Below are 25808 nucleotides of genomic sequence, written 5' to 3'. Positions count from 1 at the left end.
GGCGGTTTGAATATGAATGGCCTTCTCGGCAATTTTAATATGAATGGCCTTCTCGGCAACTTGAATATGAATGGCCCTCTCAGCAATTTGAATATGAATTTGACTATGAACGTCGTCTTTCATCCATATTTGATATGATGATAGGTACTTTTTGATCATAACATAATTTCCATCGGTATCTCACAACTAATTGATATTTGCTGGATATGTTCTCCTGAACTGGTTGGTTGGTAAACATAGTTCATTTGATGATCTCATTATACCCTGCATCCACAAAAACATGTTAGTTTTGGAACACTGATCTGTGTTGAAATCGCCTTGCTCCTGGTCTCGTTATCTCTGCAACTTTGTCTGGTAGGTCCAATGCATTACAGTAGACAAAAGACAAGATCATATTAAAACATTTGCTAGGTATGAAGTTTTTGAAAAGTAGTTTTAAAGAAAATCTCTGCCAATTAATTGTCACGACATGCACGACACGAACAAAACCCTTTGTCTCAGATTGTGATATGACAGGTAGCTTGCTGGCAACTTAAAACCCTTTAAGAACACGTCAATTTGAGGCAATTAAAGTTGACTTCGAAGGTCCGAGTATCCTTGATGGAATTTTTGAGGTCCTTCTCAAAAATTCTGTCCCAGTTAGATGTTTCGAAAACAAATCTGATGATGATCACGGGAGTCTTGCATTTGAGATCTCCTCAAAATTATCCCTAGTTGCATATTTCAATATGATATTGACTCTTGTTTGTAGGAAATGACACTTCTTGTAGAATTTTTGAGGTTTTCTCAAAAATTCGTCCCAGTTTCCATTGTGAGGGGAAATTGAAATCTTATTGGGAATATAACCGAACCCTTGTGGCGCCTACGTATCCTGTTGAGACAGGAATTAGGTCAAACGTAGTTCCCATCTCGAGAAGTGACAAAAAAGAAAATTTTATAAGGAAATGACCGAGGCCGACATAGGCCGCCTACGTATCTCATTCTCGAGAATTCAGGTCGAACGTAGTTCAAGTACTAAGAAAACATTACGAATTGATAAATGGGTGACCGAGGCCGACATAGGCCGCCTACGTATCTCATTTTGAGAATTCAGGTCGCACGTAGTTCATTGCAAGAGGGATAAAATCTAAAACGACGCGATTACAAGCAAATAGAACGATTACAAGGAAATTACAAGAAAATACAAATTGAAGGTTTCACACATAGTATCTCTTAACAGCATCTGAATTGATAGCTTTGCGCCACACCTGACCGTCCATCTCCGCTAGAACCAAGGCTCCTCTTGATAGTACTTTGTGGACAACATACGGTCCTTGCCAGTTAGGTGCAAACTTTCCTTTGTATTCGTCTTGATGAGGGAAAATGCGTTTCAACACCAATTGGCCTACCTCAAATGTTCGAACTCTTACTTTCTTATTGAAAGCACGAGTCATTCTCTGTTGATACAGCTGGCCATGACAAACGGCACTCATTCTTTTCTCATCAATCAATGCCAATTGCTCATATCGGTCACGAATCCATTCGGCATCGCTCAATCCAGCTTCCTGAATAATCCTTAAAGATGGTATCTCAACTTCAGCTGGTATCACTGCTTCTGTTCCGTATACCAATAGGTAAGGAGTTGCTCCAGTTGAGGTTCGGATTGTGGTGCGGTAGCCTAGCAAAGCATAAGGCAAATTTTCATGCCAACATTTGTAGTTGTCAATCATCTTCTCAGTATCCTCTTGATATTCTTATTAGCAGCTTCCACAGCTCCATTCATCTGAGGACGATATGCAGTTGAATTACGGTGGGTAATTTTGAATTGTTCACATATCTCTTTCATCAAGTGACTATTCAGATTTGCTCCATTGTCTGTGATGATAGACTCTGGAACTCCAAAACGACATATCAAATTGTTGCGAACAAAATCGGCCACAACTTTTTTGTCACAGCTTTGTAGGAAGCAGCTTCGACCCACTTTGTGAAGTAATCAATGGCGACCAAAATGAACCTATGACCATTGAGGCGCAGGCTCAATAGGTCCAATAACATCCATGCCCCAAGCTGTAAATGGCCAAGGGGAACTCATCGCATTGAGCTCGTGGGGTGGTACTTTGATCAGATCTCCGTGTACCTGGCATTTATGACATTTTTGGACAAATCGACCACAATCATTTTCCATAGTCATCCAGAAGTATCCCGCCCTTAAGATTTTCTTTGCTAATGTAAACCCATTCATGTGCGTCCCACACACTCCAGCGTGCACTTCTTCAAGCAATTTTGTGGCTTCTGCAGCATCCACACATCTCAGTAATCCCAGATCGGGTGTCCTCTTATAAAGAACTCTCCATTCAAGAAGAAGTTGTTTGCCATTCTTCGGATTGTTTTCTTTTGAATACTTGTTGCTTTTTCCGGATATTCGCCAGCTTCTAAGTACTTTTTCACATCGATATACCATGGATTCCCATCCCATTCTGCTTCCACATGTGAACAATGTGCTGGTTGTTCTTTTAAACTATCTCAATGGATCGATATAACTTTTTTGGATGTTGTATCATGGACGATATGGTTGCAAGGGCGTCAGCAAGCTCGTTCTGTATTCTCGGTGTGTGTCTGAACTCGGTCTTCCTAAATCTTTTGCATAATCTTGTACCAATTGTACGTATGGTAAGATTTTAGGATTCTTCACGCCCATTCTCCTTGAACTTGATGAATCAACAAGTCTGAATCACCAATTATCAGTAATTTTGAACATTCATGTCAAGAGCCATTCTAATGCCAAGAATACATGCTTCATACTCAGCCATGTTATTAGTGCATCGGAATCTAAGCTTTGCTGTTGCTGGATAATGTTGCCCTGATTCAGATATCAACACTGCTCCAATTCCTGATCCTATAGAGTTTACTGCTCCATCAAAAACATTCTCCACCCAGGATATGATTCTGATATGTCTTCCCCTACAAACAATACTTCTTCATCAGGGAAATATGTTCTAAGTGGTTCATATCCTTCATCTACTGGGTTTTCAGCAAGGTGATCTGCCAAAGCTTGCCCTTGATTGCTTTCTGAGTCATGTACACAATATCGAACTCACTCAACAACATTTGCCACTTTGCTAGCTTTCCTGTGGGCATTGCTTTCTGAAATATGTACTTGAGCGGGTCCATCCTCGAAATGAGATGTGTTGTATAAGCCGACAGATAATGTCTCAATTTCTGAGCAACCCAAGTCAAAGCACAACAAGTTCTCTCTAAAAGGGTGTAACGGCCTCATAGGATGTGAACTTCTTGCTCAAATAGTATATAGCTCTCTCCTTTCTTCCGGTCTCATCATGTTGTCCCAACACACACCCGAATGCATTGTCTGAGACGGATAAATACAATAGCAAAGGACTGCCTGCACGTGGTGGCACCAACACTGGTGGATTCGAAAGGTAACTCTTGATGGTGTCAAAAGCCTTCTGACATTCTTCGGTCCATTTGGTTGGCGCATCTTTTCGTAGTAACTTGAATATGGGTCACATATCACCGTCGATTGAGCTATGAATCGACTGATGTAATTCAGTCTCCCCAGAAAACTCATTACTTCCTTCTTAGTCTTTGGAGGAGGTAAGTCTTGAATTGCCTTGATTTGGAAGGATCAAGCTCGATACCTCTTCTGCTAACTATGAATCCGAGTAACTTCCCTGCAGGTACTCCAAATGCACATTTGGCTGGGTTCAACTTCAAATCATACCTACGTAACCTGTTAAAGAACTTTTCCAAGTGTGTCAGGTGATCCGAACTCTCGCGGGATTTTATGATGACATCGTCCACATACACCTCAATTTCTTTGTGGATCATATCATGGAAAATGGTGGTCATAGCTCTCATGTAAGTGGCTCCAGCATTCTTGAGGCCGAACGGCATCACTCGATAATGGTAGACTCCCCAAGGTGTGATGAATGCTGTTTTTTCTGCATCTTCTTCATCCATTAGAATCTGGTGGTATCCCGCAAAGCAATCTACAAAAGATTGCAGCTCATGCTTAGCACAATTATCGATGAGTATGTGGATGTTTGGCAAGGGAAATTATCTTTCGGACTTGCTTTGTTGAGATCCCGATAATCCACGCATATCCTGATTTTTCCATCTTTCTTCGCCACTGGAACAATGTTAGCCAGCCAAGTGGGATACTTGGTCACTTCAACGACTTTTGATTCGATCTGCTTCATGACCTCCTCTTTTATCCTTAAACTCAGATCGGGCTTGAACTTTCTAGTTTTCTGCTTTACTGGACAGTACTCTGAATTGATAGGCAGCTTGTGGGAAACAATATCAGTGCTTAACCCTGGCATATCATCATAAGACCAGGCAAACACATCGATGTATTGTCTGAGCAGCTTGACCAATTCTTCTCTTTCTGTTGCTGCCAAATGAACACTGACTCGGGTTTTTCTGATCGACCCGTCATCTCCCAAGTTTACTGTCTCTGTTTCATCCAGATTGGGCTTTTTATCGTCTTCAAGTTGCCTCAAGTCCTCGGTAAGGTGTTCAGGCATCATAGTTTCCTCATCATATTCTTCACACTCATCGTCATCGACCCTACTTGGTTCGCCGTGTTCGTGACATGTCATGACATTGGCAGGTTTAGATTCATTTTTACTGAAAAGAACAACAAATCAACCATGTTAGATGGAAAGAGTTTAAATGTATTTGTTGCAGAATAATTCGCAATGACAAGATAATCAATTTAAAATAAACGAGGCTTTCATTGGAATTTTAAAAAGGCGTACAAACTTTGGTCATGACTCATGAGTCATTTCCTTTTTAAACATTACGATGAAAAATAAAGTGACATAAATGGTGGTTTCGGGCCTCTCCGAACAACACCGATTTTCAAAAATAAACTTCAAATCTTGTCTTTGTCTACCAAGCCATTCGATGGATCATAAGTGGAGTGGCCATCCAATTCTGCAGCATCTCTCCAGGTCCGGCATCTCGGATGGTGGGTGTTGTTGTGCATTCTGTCGAGATCACAACACAATCTTCTTCATCAAACAATCTTCCCATCCCTTCCCCTAGACCATTAATCTCAGGCTCTAAAGTTTTAGCAACAAATGACTGGTACAATACTGGAATAGGCTTCGGTATATCACAGTCATGTTTCTTCCTTGTTTCTGCTTCAAACAATTCTTCCTCTGTTGGGGCATAACCGATACCGAATCGAAAATTTTGAAGTGGTATAGGAAGAGGTTCGGATATGCCATCCAAATTCTTGCCTAACCCACGCCCAGGTTCAAAACCACTTCTCAGCATAGTTACAGCTAACATTTTATACACTTGCGGCATTGGTACTTGCAGTGTCGTGTCTTCAAAAGCAGCATTCATTATCTCCACCATGTGAAAATCAGTACCCTGAGAAGTCTCTTCAATCACTGGAATGGAAAAACCAGGGTACCTACGGTCACTCCCTTCACCATGAATGACAATTTCATGGTCCTCCCAGATGAACTTCAAAAGCTGATGCAATGTGGATGGAACTGCTCCAACAGCATGGATCCATGGTCTTCCTAGCAATAAGTTGTAACTTGTAGATATACCCATCACCTGGAATTCAGTGACAAATTCTGCAGGCCCCATTTGGATACACAAGTCTACTTCCCCTAGGTCTCTCTTTGCGAACCATCAAACGCTCTTACATTCATGCGGCTTTGACGGATTTTTCCTATATCATATTTTAGCTGAGTCAGGGTTGATAATGGGCAGATATTGAGCCCTGACCCATTATCAATCAATACTCGAGCTACAAACTTGTCCCTGCATTTGACAGTGATATACAAGGCACGGTTGTGCATAACCCCTTCGAGTGGCAACTCTTCTTCTCGGAAAGAGATTTGATGACACCCAATGACATGACTTACCATGGCGGCCAGATTTTCACCACTTGTTCCTGTCGGCACGTATGCTTCATCAAGTACCTTCAACAGTGCTTTTCGATGGTACTCAGAACTCATTAATAGAGCCCAAACAGAAATTTGAGCGGGAGTCTTCTCCAAATGCTTGACAATGGAATACTCCTTAGGCTGCATTCTTCGCCAAAACTCTTCAGCCTCACCTTCTGTGATCGGCCTTTTCTGGTTCTCCTTTCTTCGTGTCTCCTGAGTTAGTTCTTCTGGAATGTAGCATCTTCCAGAGCGTGTCATCCCTTGTACGGCGGCCGCCTGGACAACAAACCTTTTTTCGGACTGCTCATTGCTTCCTTCCTTCACCAAAGCAAATGCCTGATGAGGTGCAGTTATTACAACAAACTCTGGACGGGCCTTTATGGTCAATGAGGCCACTGTTGGTATAAGTGAGTTGACAGCTGCTTCACCGATAATCCCATTAGTAAGCCAATCTTCGTCTCTTTCAATCATGTTGATGGTAGCTACTCCATGATTCGGCAATGGGTTAAGGTTCACATTGGGGGCAGGGGCTTGGAGAGTGATGACCCTGTTATCGATCAAGTCTTGAATCTTATGTTTCAGATTGATACATCCTTCTGTATATGTCCTGCCCCTCCAGAATGGTACGCACAACGTTGATCTGCTCGGAAGAACTTTGTTGTGGGATTAATTGCCCTTGCGTCTACTGGTTGGATCAATCCTGCCGCTCTTAGACGCTCAAAGAGTTGGGTACGTGTTTCTGCCAAAGGAGTGAAAACTCTGGGAGGCTTTCTTTCAAGGTTAGGACGGGGTAGATTGTTGGCATTTGGGTTGTTTTGTCCGGGATTTTGGTAGACTGGTGAATTGGCTTGGTGATTTGGTAGTGTATTTTGGTAGGTTAGTGGTTGATTTTGGTAGATGGGCGGTGGTGCTTGGTAGTTCTGTTGTGCATAGTAGATTGGGATTGGAGCTTGTGGAGATGGTGGGTAAATATTTGAGGTGGGGAATCGGTTGGAGTTTCCAATGGCAGAACCAGACCCAAAATACCTTTGCGGCCTTGGCCTCGGGCTAAAAGATACAGCAGACACGTCCTCTTTCTTTTTCCTAGCGAATCCTGTTGCCATGGATGGTGAGGATTTGTTGGCGGCCTGCAAGGCAGTGAGACTTGTAACCTTTCCAGACTTGAGGCCATCTTCTATTGCTTCTCCCATTCTGATCAGCTCCGAAAACTTTTGTCCCATCATAGGCAACATCCTTTCATAATACTCGGGCTCCTGAGCTCGAATAAAAGCAGAGGTTATTTCGTTTTCAGTCATCACAGGTTGTACCTTTGCAGCTTCTTTCCTCCAGCGGCACGCATATTCACGATAGTCCTCCGTGGACTTTTGCTTGATTTTTTCCAAATAATATCTGTCAGGGACAGCTTCGACATTAAACTGGAATCTCTCCAAGAAATCTTTGGCCAGAGCCCCCCATGTAGACCACTGACGGAGTTCTTGAGATGTGAACCATTCTAACGCCTCCCCGCTGAGGCTTCGACTAAACAACCTCATAATCAATGCATCATTTTTCCCGATACCCACGAGTTTATCACAATAAGCTCGTAGGTGAGCCATAGGGTTCCCAATACCATTGAAGGTTTCAAATTTTGGAATTTTGTAACCTTCGGGTATTTCCAAGTCAGGGTGCATGCAAAGGTCCTCATACTCAAGTCCTGTTATCTTCCTCGAAGATTGGACACTTTTTACCGCCTCGGAGATGGCATCCTTCATGATATTCATTTTTTGTTCACGTTTTTCTTCTCTCAACCTCCACTCCTTCTCCATTTCTTCATAGTGATCCAGCTCCGGTTGAACGGGAAAGCTAGGACATGGTTCAGGGATTGTATAGGCTGGTGGAGTTTGGAATGTTACGGAAGCGTATGCAGGCTGGCTAGGCAAAACACGTGGATTATCAGTAGCTGGGGGTGGGATTTGGTAGGTTGGTGTGAAGTTTTGGGAGTGATTAGTGTTAAGTGTTTGGTTCTGATTTGGTAATGGTGGTGGTGTTTGGTAGGAAGTGCTGGCGTAAGGAGCATTGGATACAGTTAAATCAATGGTATGAGGATTAGGGGTGGAAGTGATTGGTCCTGTGGTATGGGTAGGGAAATGGTTGGGTAATGGGGAACTTAGTGATGGAAAAGGAGGAGGCGGTCTTCTTGTTTCAAGGGGGGGTTCATTCGATGCAATGGCCAGTTTGGCCAGATCTTTGGTCTGTTGAAGTTCTTCCTGCATGTCTGCAATTCGTTGCATTAACTGAGAGATCAACTCACTCTGATCAGCGAGTTCAGCATTTCTAATAGTCACATCCACTATTCCTGTTTCTTCAGAAGTACCAGTCATTTTGCTCTTGCCTTTCTCCAGAGAATGATCAGGGAAGGATGGTATGATTGCTTTAGATCTTGTAAAGTAGGGATGGTCAGCCAGTTTGATTTCAACACAAATCGGTTTTTACCTGTAGAGAAGAACAACTCAAAAGACATATGTGTTAGTTTTTGTTTTTAACGAGATATGCAAATAAGATGACATAATAATAACCACACAAGTGTCATTTTGCTTCAAGCAGATTAATCCACGAAAATATTTTGGGTGAACGGGAGGACTCAAATGGAAAGAATTTTTTCTTGTAATTGAATTGGAAAGGTGGAAAGGTCGACTTGCATAGAATCTTGCTATTTTCTCCCACTCATATGCTTTTGTAGGTGAAAGTCTTCAGAATCATTCACTAATAAGGGAGAATAAAAATAAAAAAGATAAGGACCGAGTCTTAAGTAGGCTGCCTACGTATCCACCAAGGAAATCAGGCCCAACGTAGTTCGAATTATATAAGATAATCTAAATGTACCCTTCCCAAAATTGATAGAGAGACTAGGCTCGAAAAGAGCTTCCTACGTACCCCCTATGGGCTCAAGTCTCGCGTAGTTCTTGATTACAGTAAAAATTTAAAAACAACATGACAAACATAAGAAAAGTGTTACATAAACCTAAATCTACCCAAAGGCTTCTCTCCTTCTTCTTCAACTGTAGGGTGACGATCCGGTGCTCTCGTCATCTGAACCTACTTTTGTTTTACTTTTTCCCTTCATGGAGGGAGCCTTCCCAAAATTTTGTTCCTTAATGTCCCGTTCAATTTCAGGTATCCTTGCAAACGCTTGAGTGATATTAATTATCTCTTGATCAATTTTTGCAATCTTTCTTTTCACCGAGGTTGTTTCCATGTCAACCTTAATCATTCTCTCTCGTAGCATCCATTCAGTTTGGTCCAGTATCGCAAGTCTCTTTTTGGCTACAGCTATCCTCTCTCTAGTCTCGACAAATTTTCTGATCATTGACTCTTCAGTTTCTTCATCACTAACCAAAGCAACGGGTGGGATTGGTGCGTTGACACTTTTTCCAGACATTCTAGCAAGTCGACCTTCCTGTGATGGACGAATAAAACTGAGGAGATTTTTAGAGGAGATGGTTTATATATTTCTGAGAAACTTGGACAACACTTCAGAAGTAATTTGGACGGACTTTGTTGTTGTGAATTATGCTTAGAGTGCTCTAAGAAACAAAAGTGGATTAATTCTGCTTTAGACAAAGTGACACATCACAACACAAAACAATTATAAGCAACACAGAAACAGTTTATATCGCGCCCTAAACTTGTGACCTTTTTACGCCAAAGGTAGGCCTATCAAATTGAAGGATGTATGACGTCATTTGAAACATTCCATTGCCCCAAAACCCAAATTTATACAAGTTTTACGAATAAACTAAATGGGGATACATAATAGGGGAAATGGGATACAAAATATCAGTCTCGCGCAGGGGTACAATCCCAATCTATGCTTCCAAGGAAAGATCATATGTCCTTGATTTCTTGTCATCTTCGAATGTCCACACTCTTGGATGCTATGATAATTTGATCCTTCTTCGACTCGAACAAACGATTAAAACTCAACCCCAAGAGACAATGGTTTGCTAAATGGCGTATACATCCTTCAAATTCAAACACATAAGCATGATTGTCTTTTATTGACCAATGGGCCAAATAGACACAAGGTGGACTTCTAATGGGCCCAAACACGCCTTGGGTGTTGGGTCGACTTAGTTCAAATGCGCTAAATTTGGGATTTGGTTTGGCTCTACACTAGTCTTGACTAAGAGTGAGGTTTATTTGAAGTGGACTGGTGACCCAAGCGGACTACTTGGGCTGGGACAATTAACGACCGTTGACTATCCAGTAGCCAACTACATTCGTCAGGGTGTCCCGAGAACAATTTGGTTAACGAACGACTGCGGCCCGCATAATCGTCCTTTAAGTGAAAAGAAAGAAAAAAAAAATGTCATTTGACGGAATAAATGATATGCATGCAATGACAGTTGATATCATAATTTAAGCAAATAAAGCACATTTGAGGTAAAACAATTCAACAAATATTAGCAAATAGTCAAAGAGAGTCAAGTCATTATGGTTAGAACCTAATTATATCCCCAGCGGAAGTCGCCATTTCTGTTATGTCGTAATTTGACTGTATTTTAGAAAAATCACTTTTTGAAATGTTCTAAGTATAAAACAATTTGAGAAAAATACTTAGAAAGAGTCGCCACTTAATTTTTTTTTAGAAATTAAGAAAACTTATAATTTTCAAAGATTTAAACAGAAAAAATCATTTGAAAATACCAAAGGGGGTTCGGGGTTCAATTTACACTTCGAGAAGGGTTTAAGCATTCGAAGTGCCTGCTAACATGCGGTTGACCTGCGACTTGACTAAATATATTTGACTATTTTTTAGGAAAATAACGATTTAACATAAGAAGAATAACTTACAATTTTGGTTAACTTAAAACAAAGTTAAATAAATGACACATTTTATTTTATTTTATTTTTAGAGAAAAGGGATCCAAAATGAAATATTTTACTTGAGACGCAAGTGAATAGAATTTTATTAAAAAAACTAGATTAATTAGGACTTACTTGACTCATTTTCTAAAATAATAATTTGATCCAAATTGATTAATTTAAGCATGAAACCATTTTAATTAATTGAAGAATTAAAGTTTCGACTAACCTTTTCGAGGAAAATGACTAATTAGAAAGAGAACATTTTTTAGTTCATTTGAGAAAAATACTTTTAACTTAAAATCACTTTAAAATAAAAATGTGATCGAGTGAAGCGGCTTTAAAACATATATTTTTTAAGAACAAAGATTTAACTTAATTAAAATACAAAATTCGACCAATATTTAATTAATAAAATAAATGACCTTAACACAAAAAAAAAAAATTCAAAGCAAATCAACACAAAGAAAGTAACTCGTCTTTTGGGGAATCTAATTAAGTTAATTAAAAAAATATAAAGTTAGAGTTAAACAACAAACGATAAATAATCACAATTAAATAATTAAAGAGTAAGGGAGAAATTGAATTTGGGCCCTTTTGGGCCAAATTCGCTGAAAATTTTGGCCTTTAAACCAATCCCGTTTTTGTATACACAGGCTGTATATTAGTGTATATCGGATGTATATAGCCCATTTATTCACTTTCCGAGACCTGTACGTCAACTCCAAAGACTTGTCCTTCGATTTTTCAAGATTGATTGACTCGGTAAATAACTTTTGGGCCTCCGTGGCCCGGTTCGAAATGAGAAGGAGATGGATTTGAGTCCAACTTGAACTCCAACGAGAGAGTGAGCATGTGTAAAAGAGAGAAAAGAAAAGAATAAGTAGACATCTTATACAAGTAATTATGTCTAAATAACAATATGCTTTGCTATTAGACAAGATAGACATCCATAATTCCCAACATATTAACAAACAAGTAAATGAGAACTCTTGATTTGAAATGGACACAAAACTTATCTTCATTTAAACTAAAGAAAAGACTAATGGAGAACTCTAAGGTATCATGTTATGATATACAAATAGAGATAACAGTTGCATATAATGGGAAAAAAAAAAAACTAAAGAAGATTGGTGAAAAAATTTCCAAAGAAGAGTATAGTTAAAACAATGTATCGACACAATTTAATGAGATAAAATTCATCCAGAACAATGGGACAGAATTAGAAGGCTGCTGTTGTCAAACCAAAAGTTTCAACGAAATAAGTATCTAAAGGAAACTATAGTCCAGATTATGAAAGAAAGCTAAAATCAAACCGAGTCATTTCATGCTCAAATTATAAGTCGAAAGCTTCCACAACATATAAAGAAATGAGGTTTACAAACTTTTGAATTCAACTTAGTCACATTTTAATTGAACTGAACGAAATTGATTAACATAGATACGGTATTCACTTAATAGCACGGGTTAAAGGAAAAGGGAGGATGAAAGATCATTGCCATATAGAACAGTTTAGAAAAAAAAAAAGCAATAACACAAAGCCACTATTTTATGCACATTAATCACGACAAATAAAGTGTGGGGGAGCAGCGAGGAAACTAGTTAAATAGAGGAAATGATACTTTTGTCAAATACGAAACAACAATCTTCCCAAAAGGGCAGAAATCTCAACCAAAAGAATAATTCGAGTTCACCCTACATTTAAATTGGAGAGCTTTTTCATATCAACAAGTTCTAAGTCTAAATTATTTCAATAGAGTGGAAATTGTAGCCTACTATATTCAACAACCAAGCCAATACATTATATTAAGACGGAAGTTGGAGGCATAAGAATATTAACAAAATAATTGGCTACAAACAGAGAAAGCTATACTTGAATAGTAAATCAGATTTTTTGCTTTAACTTTACTCAAAATACTTAAAGTGATCACATAAGAGACCAATATGCTATCACACATATGTTAGAAGCACTAAACCATTAATCCCAAAACCATACTAAGCATAAAATCAATCTAAGATGGCATAACGAGTAGTTGAAATTCAAATGGATATGAAAGGAAAACTTTGGACAGCCTACAAGCTTAAGAAAATAACAAACCACAAGAGTATATGCAGAAACCAGAAACAAGATTAACTCTTAAGTTGAATACATGCACACTTTCGAATTAAAACTAAGAAGATTCACAGATTTAGAACTCATTTCGAAGCAACACCCACTGAAATAGACTCGAAACTATGCCTAGACAAGTTACCAGCAACTTAGAACTTGAACCAATGTCGACTATGAAGAAGCGCAAACATGGACACCATCATGTCAAAGAAGAAATACTAAAAAGAAAAACAACTCTATAAACAGTAGCTTTATACAGAGAAATCGCACCAATGCACTTGACATTTCTTAGATGCATAAACACGAATTCAGACGCCTATCATCGAACAAATACGAGGGGTAAACCCAAGATAAACAATAATCTTTATGGATGATTCAAACGAGTAACCGGAACATAATCTAATAAGCTAAGTAGATTTGTGACTATACTAACAAAAGAAATAGAGGAACATTGTTCTAGATAATACTCGTAAACCAAATTCTAACCTATAGAGACATAAAACAAAACTAAGAACACATAAACAAAACACATAGAAGAACGACGAATTAGCAAAGCTAAGAAAGAATTTACCTCTTTTCGGGCAGTGAACTGAGACAAGACGAGCTGCGAACAGAGACTCTTCCACCGCGAAATTTTAATACTAACAGCAAATCAATAAATTTAGAACCAGCTACGAACAAAAGTTTTCTCGAAACCTAGGATCTAGGGAATCGTTTGAATTTTCTTTTTGTGTAAGACGACTATTGTTTCAGAACTAAGCTCTCAAAAACCGTCCCCTAATCACTGAGAGTAAGAGGGTTATTTATAGGGAAAGATCCGCTGGAAAATTCAAACAGAGATTTGAATTTCTACTGCTCTTGCGAAGCAACAGTGAAGGCTGTTGTGCAGGCCTGCGATTTCCGTGAAAAGGGGGGAAAAAGAGACGCGAGGGTGATGGATTAGGTTGCTAGGGTTATGGGTTTGCAGACGGGCGACGAGATTTTCGGATTTGTTGGATTTTTTACAGAGGGATGGGCACTCTGTTCTTAGCTTCTAAAGAAGAACAAGATGTGTACAGGGAGTCGTTTTGCTACTGTTATGCGTGTGGTATTGTTATTGTACGTAATGGTTTCTTTTTTCTTTTTTTTTTTGGTTGAAATTTGGAAATTTGGAAAGGTGGGCTGCTAGTGGAATTGGGCCGGTTGAAGGGTAATGGAAAGAGGCCCAAATTTGATTTCTTAAAGGTTTTAAAGGAGGTAAAATAAAAATGACTAAAATCATAAAAAGAAATATAGCCAAATTGATTTTAATTTGCAAAAGGCTAAAACCTAAATGAGACGAATTAATATAATTAATTAACGAGTTTCTTAATCTTAACAAAATTAAATAACTAATTTTAAAAAAAATATTAACTATTAATTAATTAAACTAATTGGCGAAATTTAAAGCAAAATTAAAACTTTTGAGACGATTTTCAAATAAAAATATACTAATTATATACATAACTATAAAAACATTTTAATTATTTTTTTAAAAAAATTTATAAAATTGACAAAACTTACATAAAAAATAACTCGAAAAATATTTCGAATCTCATAAAAGCTAATTAATTCAAAATTATAGCCATCACTTTAAAATACACTAAAAAATATAAAATCTTCTGAGATGATCTTCGAATATGTATAGGATATACTTACTTCATACATAATTATATAAAACATATATATTATTAGAAATTATAAAAAGTGATAGACTATTTAGAAACTTGCAATATATATATATATATTTCTTTTTTTCTAAAAATTTATGAAACTAATTATTTTAAATCGTTTGAAATTGAAGAAACTCGATGATTAATCTATAATGTGGAGGTCCAAAATTGGGTGTCAACACATAGTAATAATATCTCACACAACACAAAAAACGTAAAACTAAATCTTATAACAGGAATACATTAAAAGTAGTTGCAAAAGTAGAAATATTGCACTAAATAAAATAGAGATAAACCAAAAATTTACTCTTCTTCCAGTTGATGAGTCCTGAGAAGACGCGGCCATTGATGCCACTCATATGAAAAGAATAAGTAGTACTGATTTGCTGTCCACACTGACACTCCAATTTCGTACAAAAATTCTACAGTATTCTTTTCTGAGTCATATGAAATAACCTTATCGCCTGCAAGTAAGTAAAAGATGTGTGGATTAACTGAATGAATGTCTATGTTGAACATCTTGATACGAATAGATTCAATAGCCTTAGATCCAATAGCCTCTGGACAATTAAGAAGCGCGTTACTGATATTTACAACATACTTGGTAACCCATACTGCATCATTAGTACTACGAATATTGCTCTCGAGGTACCACAGAGTAATCTCTCCCCTGTTACACAATGCATAATAGAGAACCCCATCCGATACTCCAACAGCACTACCGCTCCAGTCATCCATCTCATCAGTCAATTTCAAATCCCAGAAACGCCTGTAGACACTATCATAAAGAATGATATGTGAGTCTGGGTCAAGCTTCCAAACGAACACTCCATCGATTACCCCAACTGATCCTGATCTCGTCCATCTACAAAGGGGGGAGCTGATAGGCGCAGCTTGCCTGAGATCGATGCTAGTCCACATATTAGTCTCAGAAGAGAAGCTTTCGATTGTTGCAGTCCATGCTTCACAACGAACTATAGTAAATGAGATCACATCTTTTTCAGGGTCATCTACTTTACAATCAAATCCGATGGCTGCTACTTTCATACAGGATGTTTGAGTTACAGGGACGGAAAAATGCTGCCTTGTTGCAGGATTATAAACATAGTAAACACTTTGATTATATAAATCCTCAGTAACAAGAAGGAAACCGTTAGAGGAGGCCATAATATGCACTCCCCTACCAAGAAAATTAACTGACTCATCTAAACTACCATCAATCACTTGTGATGATTTCTTCGATGAGAAGAAAAAACGATTTTGTTCATCAACATTGTCTCTACCTTGACAAAAGAAACCCATCATGTAAGGTTGAGGACTCCATCGTTGAGAACGACAACTATAAGCAATAGATGGATCATCAATACACTTCCCCCAATGCTTACACACAGATTCAAACCTTGACAGAGATTTTGAAGGCAAACGATGTAATATTTCGATTAAGTTGTCTTCACACAACTCAAGTATGGGTTCAGAAGACGATTGTTCCATACTAGTAGTCATGTGATCGATCTCACACATCTCAAAATAACCAGTAGCATCCCTATTTATAATAAATAATACGAAACCTATTTCAAATCAAAACAGGAAAACCTATTACTATACTACAATTTATGAATATAAATCCTATTTATAGAAAAATACTAAACCTGCTCCAAACCAAAATAGGAAAACATATTCCTATAAACTTATGACTATAAATGCTATTTATAAAAATACTAAATCTGCTCAAAATCAAAATAGGAAAACCTTTTCCTATACAATTTGACTATGAATCCTATTTTTAGACATGAATTGAAATATCAAATCCTGACCAATTTTGATTTGTACATCTTTGAATTGTATTTTCCACAAATGAATTAAATTACTATTTTACTAAATGTGAAATTTTGTTTTAAAAGATTAAAAAAAAAGTTAAGTGAATTTGAGAAAGACTTGTAGTGTACAATACTACTCATTATGTCTCAACTTACGTGACACTCTTTCCTTTTTAATCAGTTACCCAAAAAAGTCATATTTGAAAACTATTTACTAACACCATCCCTATTTTACCCTTATTGAGTCATTCGTAGCACTTTATTATTATGAAGAAAAATTAACCTAAATGTAAGCTATGAAGTGACTTTAATATGAACAGTTTGATAAACGTATCAAAGTCTTCCTTATTTCTTAAATTTCGTATCCAGTAAAACAATGTCATATAAATTAAAAGGAAGGGAATATTATTTAAACGTACAATTCTCGTCATTCATCTCGTTTTGATTCTTCAATGTATAATTAATTAGATATCAGACTTCCACTTGTTGGTAGTTCTTAGAGAAGCTCCATTGATTTGAGCTCAAAGGCTGAGTAATACATCAGTAGGATCATCTATTTATAGTTCTCAATCACACACTTTGTAACTAACTTTCTGATAGTTTGTTATAACAGACTAGTTACAATGACAATACTGCCCTTAACTATTTTTAACTAACTAACTCTCCTACACTCTACTACAACTGATCATATCTCATTACTCCCCTGGGAGGGGCAAAAATATCTATCACTCCAAGCTTGGACAGCAAATATTCATGTTGTAGTTTACACAGTTCCTTTGTTAAGACATCTGCAGGTTGTTCTTGTGTAGGAATATATATAGTTGATTAGGATCATGCCTTGTTGTAGTTTTTCCCTTATAACGTGGCAGTCAGTTTCTATATGTTTAGTCCTTTCATGATACACTGGATTTGCAGCAATCTGTATAGCAGCCTTGCTATCACTATATACTTGCACTGGCAGTTGAACTTCAGCTCCTACCTCTTTTAACATTCCAAGTAACCACATTAATTCTGAGACAGTGGAGGCTAGGCTTCTGTATTCATATTCAGCAGACACTGTGGTTTGCTTTTTTGCTTTCCATGACACAAGGGACTCACCTATCTTAACTACATATCTTGTAACAGATCTTCTGGTAAGTGGACAAGAGGCCTAATCAGCATCACAAAAAATGCAGTGATCAAACCATCAGATGAACTCCCAAACAACAAGCCTTGTCCAGCTGGTTGCCCTTTTAGATATCTGACTACTCTTAATGCAGCATCCATATGTAAAAATTGACTCAAAGTCTGAGTACTAAAAGATATGTCAGGCCTTGTCATGTTTAGATACAGAAGTTTTCCAACTAGCTTCTGATACATTATCTGATCCACTAAAGGTTCCTCAGAAATCCTTTTGCTTTCCACCTGCTCATCATATTGTCTTGATGTAAGTTTCACATTCACATCAATGGGAGTTCCTGCAGGCTTGGCTGCTGACAGGACATTCCCATATCTGTTATAAGCTCTAGAATATATTTTCTTTGATGCATTAGGATGCCATCTGCAGACCTAGTGAACTCAATACCTAGGAAGTATTTTACTTCACCTAGATCCTTCATTTTGAAAGCCTTTTGAAGTGACTCCTTAGTATTGAGAACGACAACTACAAATCGAAGATGGATCAGCAATACACTTCTGCCAATGCTTACACACACATTCAAACCTTGCAAGAGATTTTGAAGGCAAACGATGCAATATTTCGATTATGATATCCTTAGACAACTCAACTACACTTTTATCAGACGATTTGCATAGACGTTTCATACTGACACTCATGAAGAAAAAAAAAAGTTATAATTCTATTCATAAAACTCAAGTAACATCCTTATTTATATTAGTAGTAGACCTTCTTTGACTATAAACTGGAAAACCTTTTACTATGCAAAAGTTTGAACACAAATCCTATTTAGACATAATTATAAAACCAAATCCTAACCAATATTGGTTTCGTACAACTTTAAATTATTTTTTTCTGATTGCAGAATCCTGATTAGAAGATACACCAATTTTGGATCACTAATTCATAGTTAATTATATGATTGGATCGGATTAATACATATGAACTGAATAATTTAATTCACTCATTGAATTAACATCTAAATGAATACAAGTGATTTTTTACGGATATTTCACCTTTTTAGACAATGTAAATTCTGATAATACTACTTATTAGCAACAAAACATCAGATTAGCAACAGAAACAACACAACGTAAGACCAAAATCAAATATAAGTTACACAAAAACAGAGGAGGGCTACAAACTTATAACCTTTCACTCTATAAGCAAAATACAAGTTTGAACTAACAAAAAAATTTACATTTGTCGTATTTTCTTCTTATGCAAGGTAGTTGCCATATATCTAGTTGAAAGACTTCTTTCAGGAGTTGTTGATAAGAGAAGTAGAAGGTACTATTTCCACTCGAAGAAGCTAATTTGGCTAGGAAGTCAGCCACTCAAACTTAAAGTAATAAGAATTGTAGAATCCTTGAAATTGAAATTAAAGTTCACACAATTATCATCCATTTGGTCATATCTCAAAGAAATTGAAGTATTTGTAAAACTATTCCCTGCAGCCTGCACTAAATCCTTGAAATGCAGTTCTTCATCATCTCTTTTCAATTAGATATCAGACTTGATAGTTTTTAGAGAAGACGCGGCCATCGATGCCACTCATAAGTAAACAATAAGTAGTCTCCCACTCCCATATCATACAGAAGCTCTGCAATATTCTTTTCCAAGTCATATGAAACAATGTTACCATTTATTTCCAGATAAACGATGTGCGGATTAGCAGGATGAATATCCACACACATCACCTCGGCTTGAAAAAGCCCTGGACAATAATTTACAAGTGCATTGGTTAAATTTGCAGTATATTTCCTGACCCATACTGCATCTTGACTACGAATATTGCTCTCGAGGTACCACAGTGTAAGGTCTGCCTCGCTATACGATGCATAATAGAGATCCCCACCCGATACTCCAAGACACCTAGAGTACAAGACATACATCTCTTGATTCAATTGCAAAGCCCAGAAACACGTATTGACACTATTGCTGAGAATATAAAGTATGAAATTAGTTAGTTAGTTGATGAGCAGTAAAATTAGTTAGTTAGTTGTGAACAGTAAAGTTAGTTAGAAATTCAGTTAGAATCAAGTTTGTTGATTAGTGATTTTGTATATATATCTCCACATTGTAATACTTGTTCTTTCTAATTCACATTCAATAAAAGATATTTTTTCTCCATGAGTTTACTCTCTCGATTGCTCTCTCTCTCTCTCATCAATGAGTTCTCCATTAATGGAGTTTGGGAGCTCACATTGTTGATTTTATCATGGTATCAGAGCACAGGGAATTGCTCCTATCTTCTTTTCGCTTCCATTTCATTTTGTGAGATTCATTTTTTCTTTTATGTGAATTTTTGTTTGATCTGGTTGTTTGATCTGGTTGTTGTCGACTCGATCTTCGATCTATCAGTTTCGTCTTGTGAATCCTATTTGATCTGGCTGTTTTCAACTTGATCTTCTTCCCAATTTTCAAATCACCATGGTTGATTCTTCAGCTGATTCGATTCCGAATGCTTCTGCATCTACTGTTAGGGTAGAAATCCCTAGTCTTTTCTACTTGCATCCATCTGAGAATGCGAGTTCATCCCTATTACCTGCAGTTTTCGATGGGACTGGTTATAGAGCCTGGAGAAGAGCAATTCTCAGGGCTTTGTCTGTTAAGAGCAAGACAGGATTCATCAATGGGAAGGTTGTGAGACCTGATCCTACTGATCCTAGCTTTCAGCAATGGGAAAGGTGTGATGATATGGTCACATCTTGGATCTTGAACTCCTTGTCACCAGATCTGCGTGATAGTCTGCAGTATGTCAACAATGCTCAGGAACTTTGGGGAGAATTAGAAGAAAGATACGATCAAACCAATGGTTGTAAATTGTACCAGCTTCAAAAGGAGATTAATGACCTTGTCCAAGGCACTCTGGATATCACTGGTTACTACACCAAAATGAAGAAACTCTGGGAAGAAATGAGCACTGTCGATATTAGCTCTCAGTGCAATTGTGTGTGCACTTGTGGTGGTAAAGCAAAATTGGTTAAAGCTGAACAAGATCGCAGGCTTATACACTTTCTAATGGGTTTAAATGAGATGTATACTGTAGTCCGAGGCAACATTCTCATGATGAATACTCTGCCAAGTATGGCTCAGGCTTTTGCCATCTTGTCCCAAGAAGAGAAGCAAAGGGGAGTAAAACCTCACAACTACACTGCCTTGGATTCGACCTCTCTCAATGTTTTTGCCTAGTCTAACATTGTTGCAGGTTCCAAAGGTCCTAAGACCAATTTTAATCCTAATAGGGGAAACACAGGAGGTTATGGAAACTTAAACACAAATGTGTTTAGAGGGAATTCCAGCACTGGGAGGTCTTCATTGTTCTGTGATTTCTGCAAGAAAACAGGACACACTAAAGATAGATGTTACAAGCTCCATGGTTATCCCACCAACTCTAAGTTCTCCAAGGGTAAAAGTTCAAATTCAGCAGCAAATGTGTGTGCTTCTGAAGTTGACAGGAACCAATGTGAAGATGATAATGAACTGAGTAAGCAAATACCTTTGAATTTGTCTAAAGGCTAGTATGAGCAGCTGCTAAATCTTTTAGGATCTCTACATGCTAATCATGGAACCAACAACTCTGAGAATATGCTAAGTGGAGCTGCGAACCTGGCAGGTATACTAGCTTGTTACTCTTCAATTACTGATATAGGTGATCTCTCTTGTAAATGTGTTAGATTAACTGCTGGTTCCTAGATTATAGACTCAGGAGCATCACATCACATGACCTATAACAAAGCCACACTCACAAATATCAGCACACTGCCATACCCTTTCTTAATTACCTTACCAAATGGTTATAAAGTTAAAGTGACTGAAGTTGGTGATGTTTGTTTAAATCCAGTACTGACTCTGAGGAAAGTAATGTTTGTGCCTAGTTTTAAGTTCAATTTAATCTCAGTTCACTGCCTTACATTGCAACTCAAAGGTGTAGTCAGTTTTAACACTTCTTCTTGTCTATGGCAGGGCCCTTCTCTGAAGAGCCCTCTGGAACTTGGTAGAGCTAAAAATGGTTTATACTTCTTGTGCTCTATATGTCACAACTGTCATCCTCCTTCTGCTGGCAGCAAAATGACTCATGTTGTTGCAAAGTTTTTCCCTAGTTATAGCAGTCATTCTCTAGTTAATTGTACTAAAAGTTCAACTGACAATGTATGTCAAGCTTCATCTTCACCATCTACTGTAAAATACACTCCTTATATCAATAAAGAAGTATGTTCAATTTCTAATTTTGCTTCTTGTTCTACTGCTGATTGTTCCCCTGCTGAGACTTATACTGATGAATTCTTATGGCATGCTAGACTAGGCCATGTACCCTTTGTAAAAATGAAAAACATTTCCACCATACCTATCCATTTTTCCACAAAACAACCTTTTACTTGTGCTATATGCCCTATGGCCAGGCAAACTAGAATGCCATTTCCTGAGAGCACAACCTCCACCACCAAAGCATTTGAATTGCTTCACATTGATCTATGGGGTCCATACCACATTCCCACTCATGATGGTTACAACTATTTCTTGACCATGGTAGATGACAACACTAGATCAACTTGGACACAATTACTTAGATGCAAAAGCAATGCCTTACAAACTATCAAAGCCTTCAGCTCACTCATAGAGAATCAGTTTCAAACCAAATTAAGAACCATCAGGTCTGACAATGGTTTGGAGTTTACCTCTAATGAAGCTAGCCAGTTTTTCCAAGAACAAGGGATAATACACCAAAGGTCTTGCCTCTACACACCCCAACAAAATGGTGTGGTAGAGAGGAAGCATAAGCACCTTCTTGAAACAGCTAGGGCCCTCCTTTTTCAATCTAGATTACCTATGAGGTATTGGGGGGAATGTGTCCTAACAGCTACATACATCATTAACAGATTACCTACCAAACTCTTGAAAAATAAATCCCCATATGAGTTATTATATCACAAACACCCTACATATTCTCACCTTAGAAGTTTTGGTTGTCTATGCTTTCCCATTACTTTAAAAACCCATAAGGACAAGTTTGAACCACGGGCTACACCACACATATTTGTTGGCTATCCTTTCAATACAAAAGGTTACAAGGTTTTGGATTTAGCTACCAAAAGAATTCATGTGTCTAGGGATGTTGTTTTCCATGAATCCATATTTCCCTTTGTAATTGCTCATGTTGGCTCCAGTTTTGCTTCTGTTTTGAATTTACTTGTTAATCATTCTACCAACTTACCTAGTATATCTAGCACAATCAACATTTTTGATACTGATGATTTACTGGATACAAACACATCACATCAAGTCACAAATAACCAAGTAACCATTAACACTGCAGCCCCAAACATCACCACTGCACCATCCATACCTGCACCTATTTCATCATGTGATGCTCTACATGCCCCTAGAAGAACAACTAGGTCCCTTCATACCCCCACTTATCTAAAAGACTACAACTACACTTTACCTAACCTACATTTTTCTACCTCTGTTGCATCAAGCTCACACCCACACCACTCTCTCACCTCTTTTGCCATTAACCACACCACTATCCTGATAGCCAGCAGTTGGTTGAAAACTTTACACATGACTGTGAACCTTGTTCATATGAAGAGGCAATCTTGTCTCCTGCCTGGCAGAAGGCAATGACACAAGAGTTTGAGGCATTATATGCCAACAATACTTGGGAATTGGTACCTCTGCCCAAAGGGAAGAAATCCATTGGTTGTAAGTGGGTGTATAAGATCAAACACAAGGCAGATGGAAGTGTGGAAAGATTCAAGGCAAGGCTGGTAGTTAAAGGATACACTCAACAAGCTGGGATAGACTACACTGAGACCTTTTCTCCTGTGGTTAAAATGACCACTGTTAGAACTTTGATCACTTTGGCTGTTAAGAAAGGCTGTAATTTGTATCAGCTAGATGTCAACAATGCCTTCCTTCATGGTGATTTGAATGAGGAAGTGTATATGACATTACCACAAGGTCTTATGGTAGATGGTGTTGACATGGTGTGTAAATTGAAAAAATCATTGTATGGTTTGAAACAAGCTAGTAGACAATGGTATGATAAGTTGACAAGCAGTCTTTGTTCTAGAGGATACACACACTCAAATAGTGACTATTCACTGTTTTATAAAAGAAAAGGAGGCTCTTCTTTGGTCTTTGTTGCAGTATATGTTGATGACGTAATCTTGACTGGGACTGACCTAGAAGAAATTGACTCCTTAAAGTCTTTTCTACATGATCAGTTCAAGATAAAAGATTTGGGCAAATTGCATTATTTCCTAGGGTTAGAGATATTGTATAGGCATGATGGTGCTTTGATTTCACAAAGAAAGTTCACCACTGATCTTTTGAAGGAATTTGATTGTTTGAATTACAAGACTGTTGCATCACCACTGGACTGTACTGTAAAATTGCAGGCTGCTGATGGCAAGTTGTTGCCTGATCCTACTCTTTACGGAAAATTAGTAGGTAAGCTTAATTTTCTCACAAATACAAGGATGGATATATCTTATAGTGTACAACAACTCAGTCAGTTCATGCAGACTCCTAGAGAACCACACTTGAAGGCAGCTTACCATGTTCTCAGATACTTGAAGCAGGATCCTTCATTGGGCATTTTTATCTCCAATACTCATGCACTCAGTGTCAAAGCTTTCTGTGACTCGGACTGGGCAGCTTGCCTTGATTCAAGAAAGTCAGTTAGTGGTTATCTAGTCCTTTTGGGTGATAGTCTCGTTAGTTGGAAGTCCAAGAAGCAAGCCACAGTGTCTTTGTCCTCTGCAGAAGCAGAGTACAGAGCTGTAAGACAGGTGGTAGGGGAATTGGTTTGGCTTGAGAGGTTGCTGGCTGAATTATCAGTAAATTGTCAGTTGCCCATACAAGTTTTCTGTGATAGTCAAGCAGCAGTGCATATTGCCAAGAATCCAGTCTTCCATGAGAGGACTAAACACATAGAAATAGACTGCCATTTTGTCCGAGATAAACTTCAAGAAGGTCTCATTTCACTTCACCACATTCCTACAGAATCCCAGTTGGCAGACATCCTCACCAAGGCCCTAACTGGGGTTAAACACACTACTTTATTACGCAAGTTGTCTGTAAATTCATCACCTCCAACTTGAGGGGGGGTGTTGAGAATATAAAGTATGAAATTAGTTAGTTAGTTGATGAACAATAAAATTAGTTAGTTAGTTGTGAACAATAAAGTTAGTTAGAAATTCAGTTAGAATCAAGTTTGTTGATTAGTGATTTTGTATATATATCTCCACATTGTAATACTTGTTCTTTCTAATTCACATTCAATAAAAGATATTTTTTCTCCATGAGTTTACTCTCTCGATTGCTCTCTCTCTCTCATCAATGAGTTCTCCATTAATGGAGTTTGGGAGCTCACATTGTTGATTTTATCAACTATCATAGAAAATTATCTGTGATTGTATATCAATCCAACAGAATACACCATCGATTACCCCAGCTGATGCTAATTTCATCCATCTATTAAGGAAGACTCTGACAGGTACATCTAGCGTGATATCAATGTTAGACCACATGTTAGTCTCGGAAGAGAAACTTTCAATTGTTACACTCGAACCAAGATCATGCCAGGTTTTATAACGAACTATTGTAAAGGAGATCACATCTTTTTCAGGGTCATCGACTTTACAATGAAATCCAATAGCTGGTAGGGTTATGGAGGACCTTTGAATTTTAGGCACAGAAAAATGCTGCCTCGTTGCTGGATTATAAACATAGTAAACCTCCTGACGTAATAAATTCTCACAAGTAAGGATGAAACCGTTAGAAGATGCAATAATACACAATCTCCTGCCAAGAAAATTGACTGACTCATCTAAACTACCATCAATTTAGTAGACAAAAAGAAAAAATGACTTTCTTGAAATTCTTGAACGAAAACTCTACTTTGATAAAAGAAACCTATCATGTAGGGGTGAGGAGTCCATCGTTGAGAACGACAACTATAAACGAAAGATGGATCAGCAATACATCTCTGCCAATGCTTACAAACACATTCAAACCTTGCAAGAGATTTTGAAGGCAAACGATGTAATATATCGATTATGATATCCTCAGACAACTCAACTACACTTTTATCAGACAATTTGCATACAAGTTTCATACTGATACTTGTGAAAGAAAAAAAAAATTCTATTAACAGCCCTATATATAATAGTTGGAGACCTTGTTTGACTATAAACTGGAAAACCTTTTCCTATGCAAAAAATTGAATACAAATCCTATTTATACATGAATTAAAACACCAAATCCTAA

At 37.7% G+C, this 25808-nt stretch overlaps 2 protein-coding genes and 1 pseudogene across 2 annotated transcripts; 1 reads left to right on the top strand and 2 right to left on the bottom strand.

The window, feature by feature from the left end:
- Positions 1 to 1196: 1196 nt before the first annotated feature.
- Positions 1197 to 1709, bottom strand: LOC125827895 (uncharacterized). Its single transcript, XM_049507234.1, has one exon. The coding sequence runs from the start codon at positions 1707 to 1709 to the stop codon at positions 1197 to 1199; it is 513 nt and encodes a 170-aa protein (XP_049363191.1).
- Positions 1710 to 6487: 4778 nt separating this feature from the next.
- LOC125827894 (uncharacterized) lies at positions 6488 to 8269 on the bottom strand. The gene has a single exon (XM_049507233.1). It carries the CDS (start codon positions 8267 to 8269, stop codon positions 6488 to 6490), a length of 1782 nt encoding a protein of 593 aa, XP_049363190.1.
- Positions 8270 to 19961: 11692 nt separating this feature from the next.
- Positions 19962 to 21532, top strand: LOC125827893 (uncharacterized; annotated as a pseudogene).
- Positions 21533 to 25808: the final 4276 nt, after the last annotated feature.

Source organism: Solanum verrucosum, unplaced genomic scaffold, assembly GCF_900185275.1.
Source record: "Solanum verrucosum unplaced genomic scaffold, falcon-dt-bn FXZP01000064.1, whole genome shotgun sequence".
Lineage (NCBI taxonomy): Eukaryota > Viridiplantae > Streptophyta > Magnoliopsida > Solanales > Solanaceae > Solanum > Solanum verrucosum.
The sequence above is the reverse complement of the archived record's forward strand: the minus strand, read 5'-3'. Positions and strand labels throughout refer to the sequence as shown.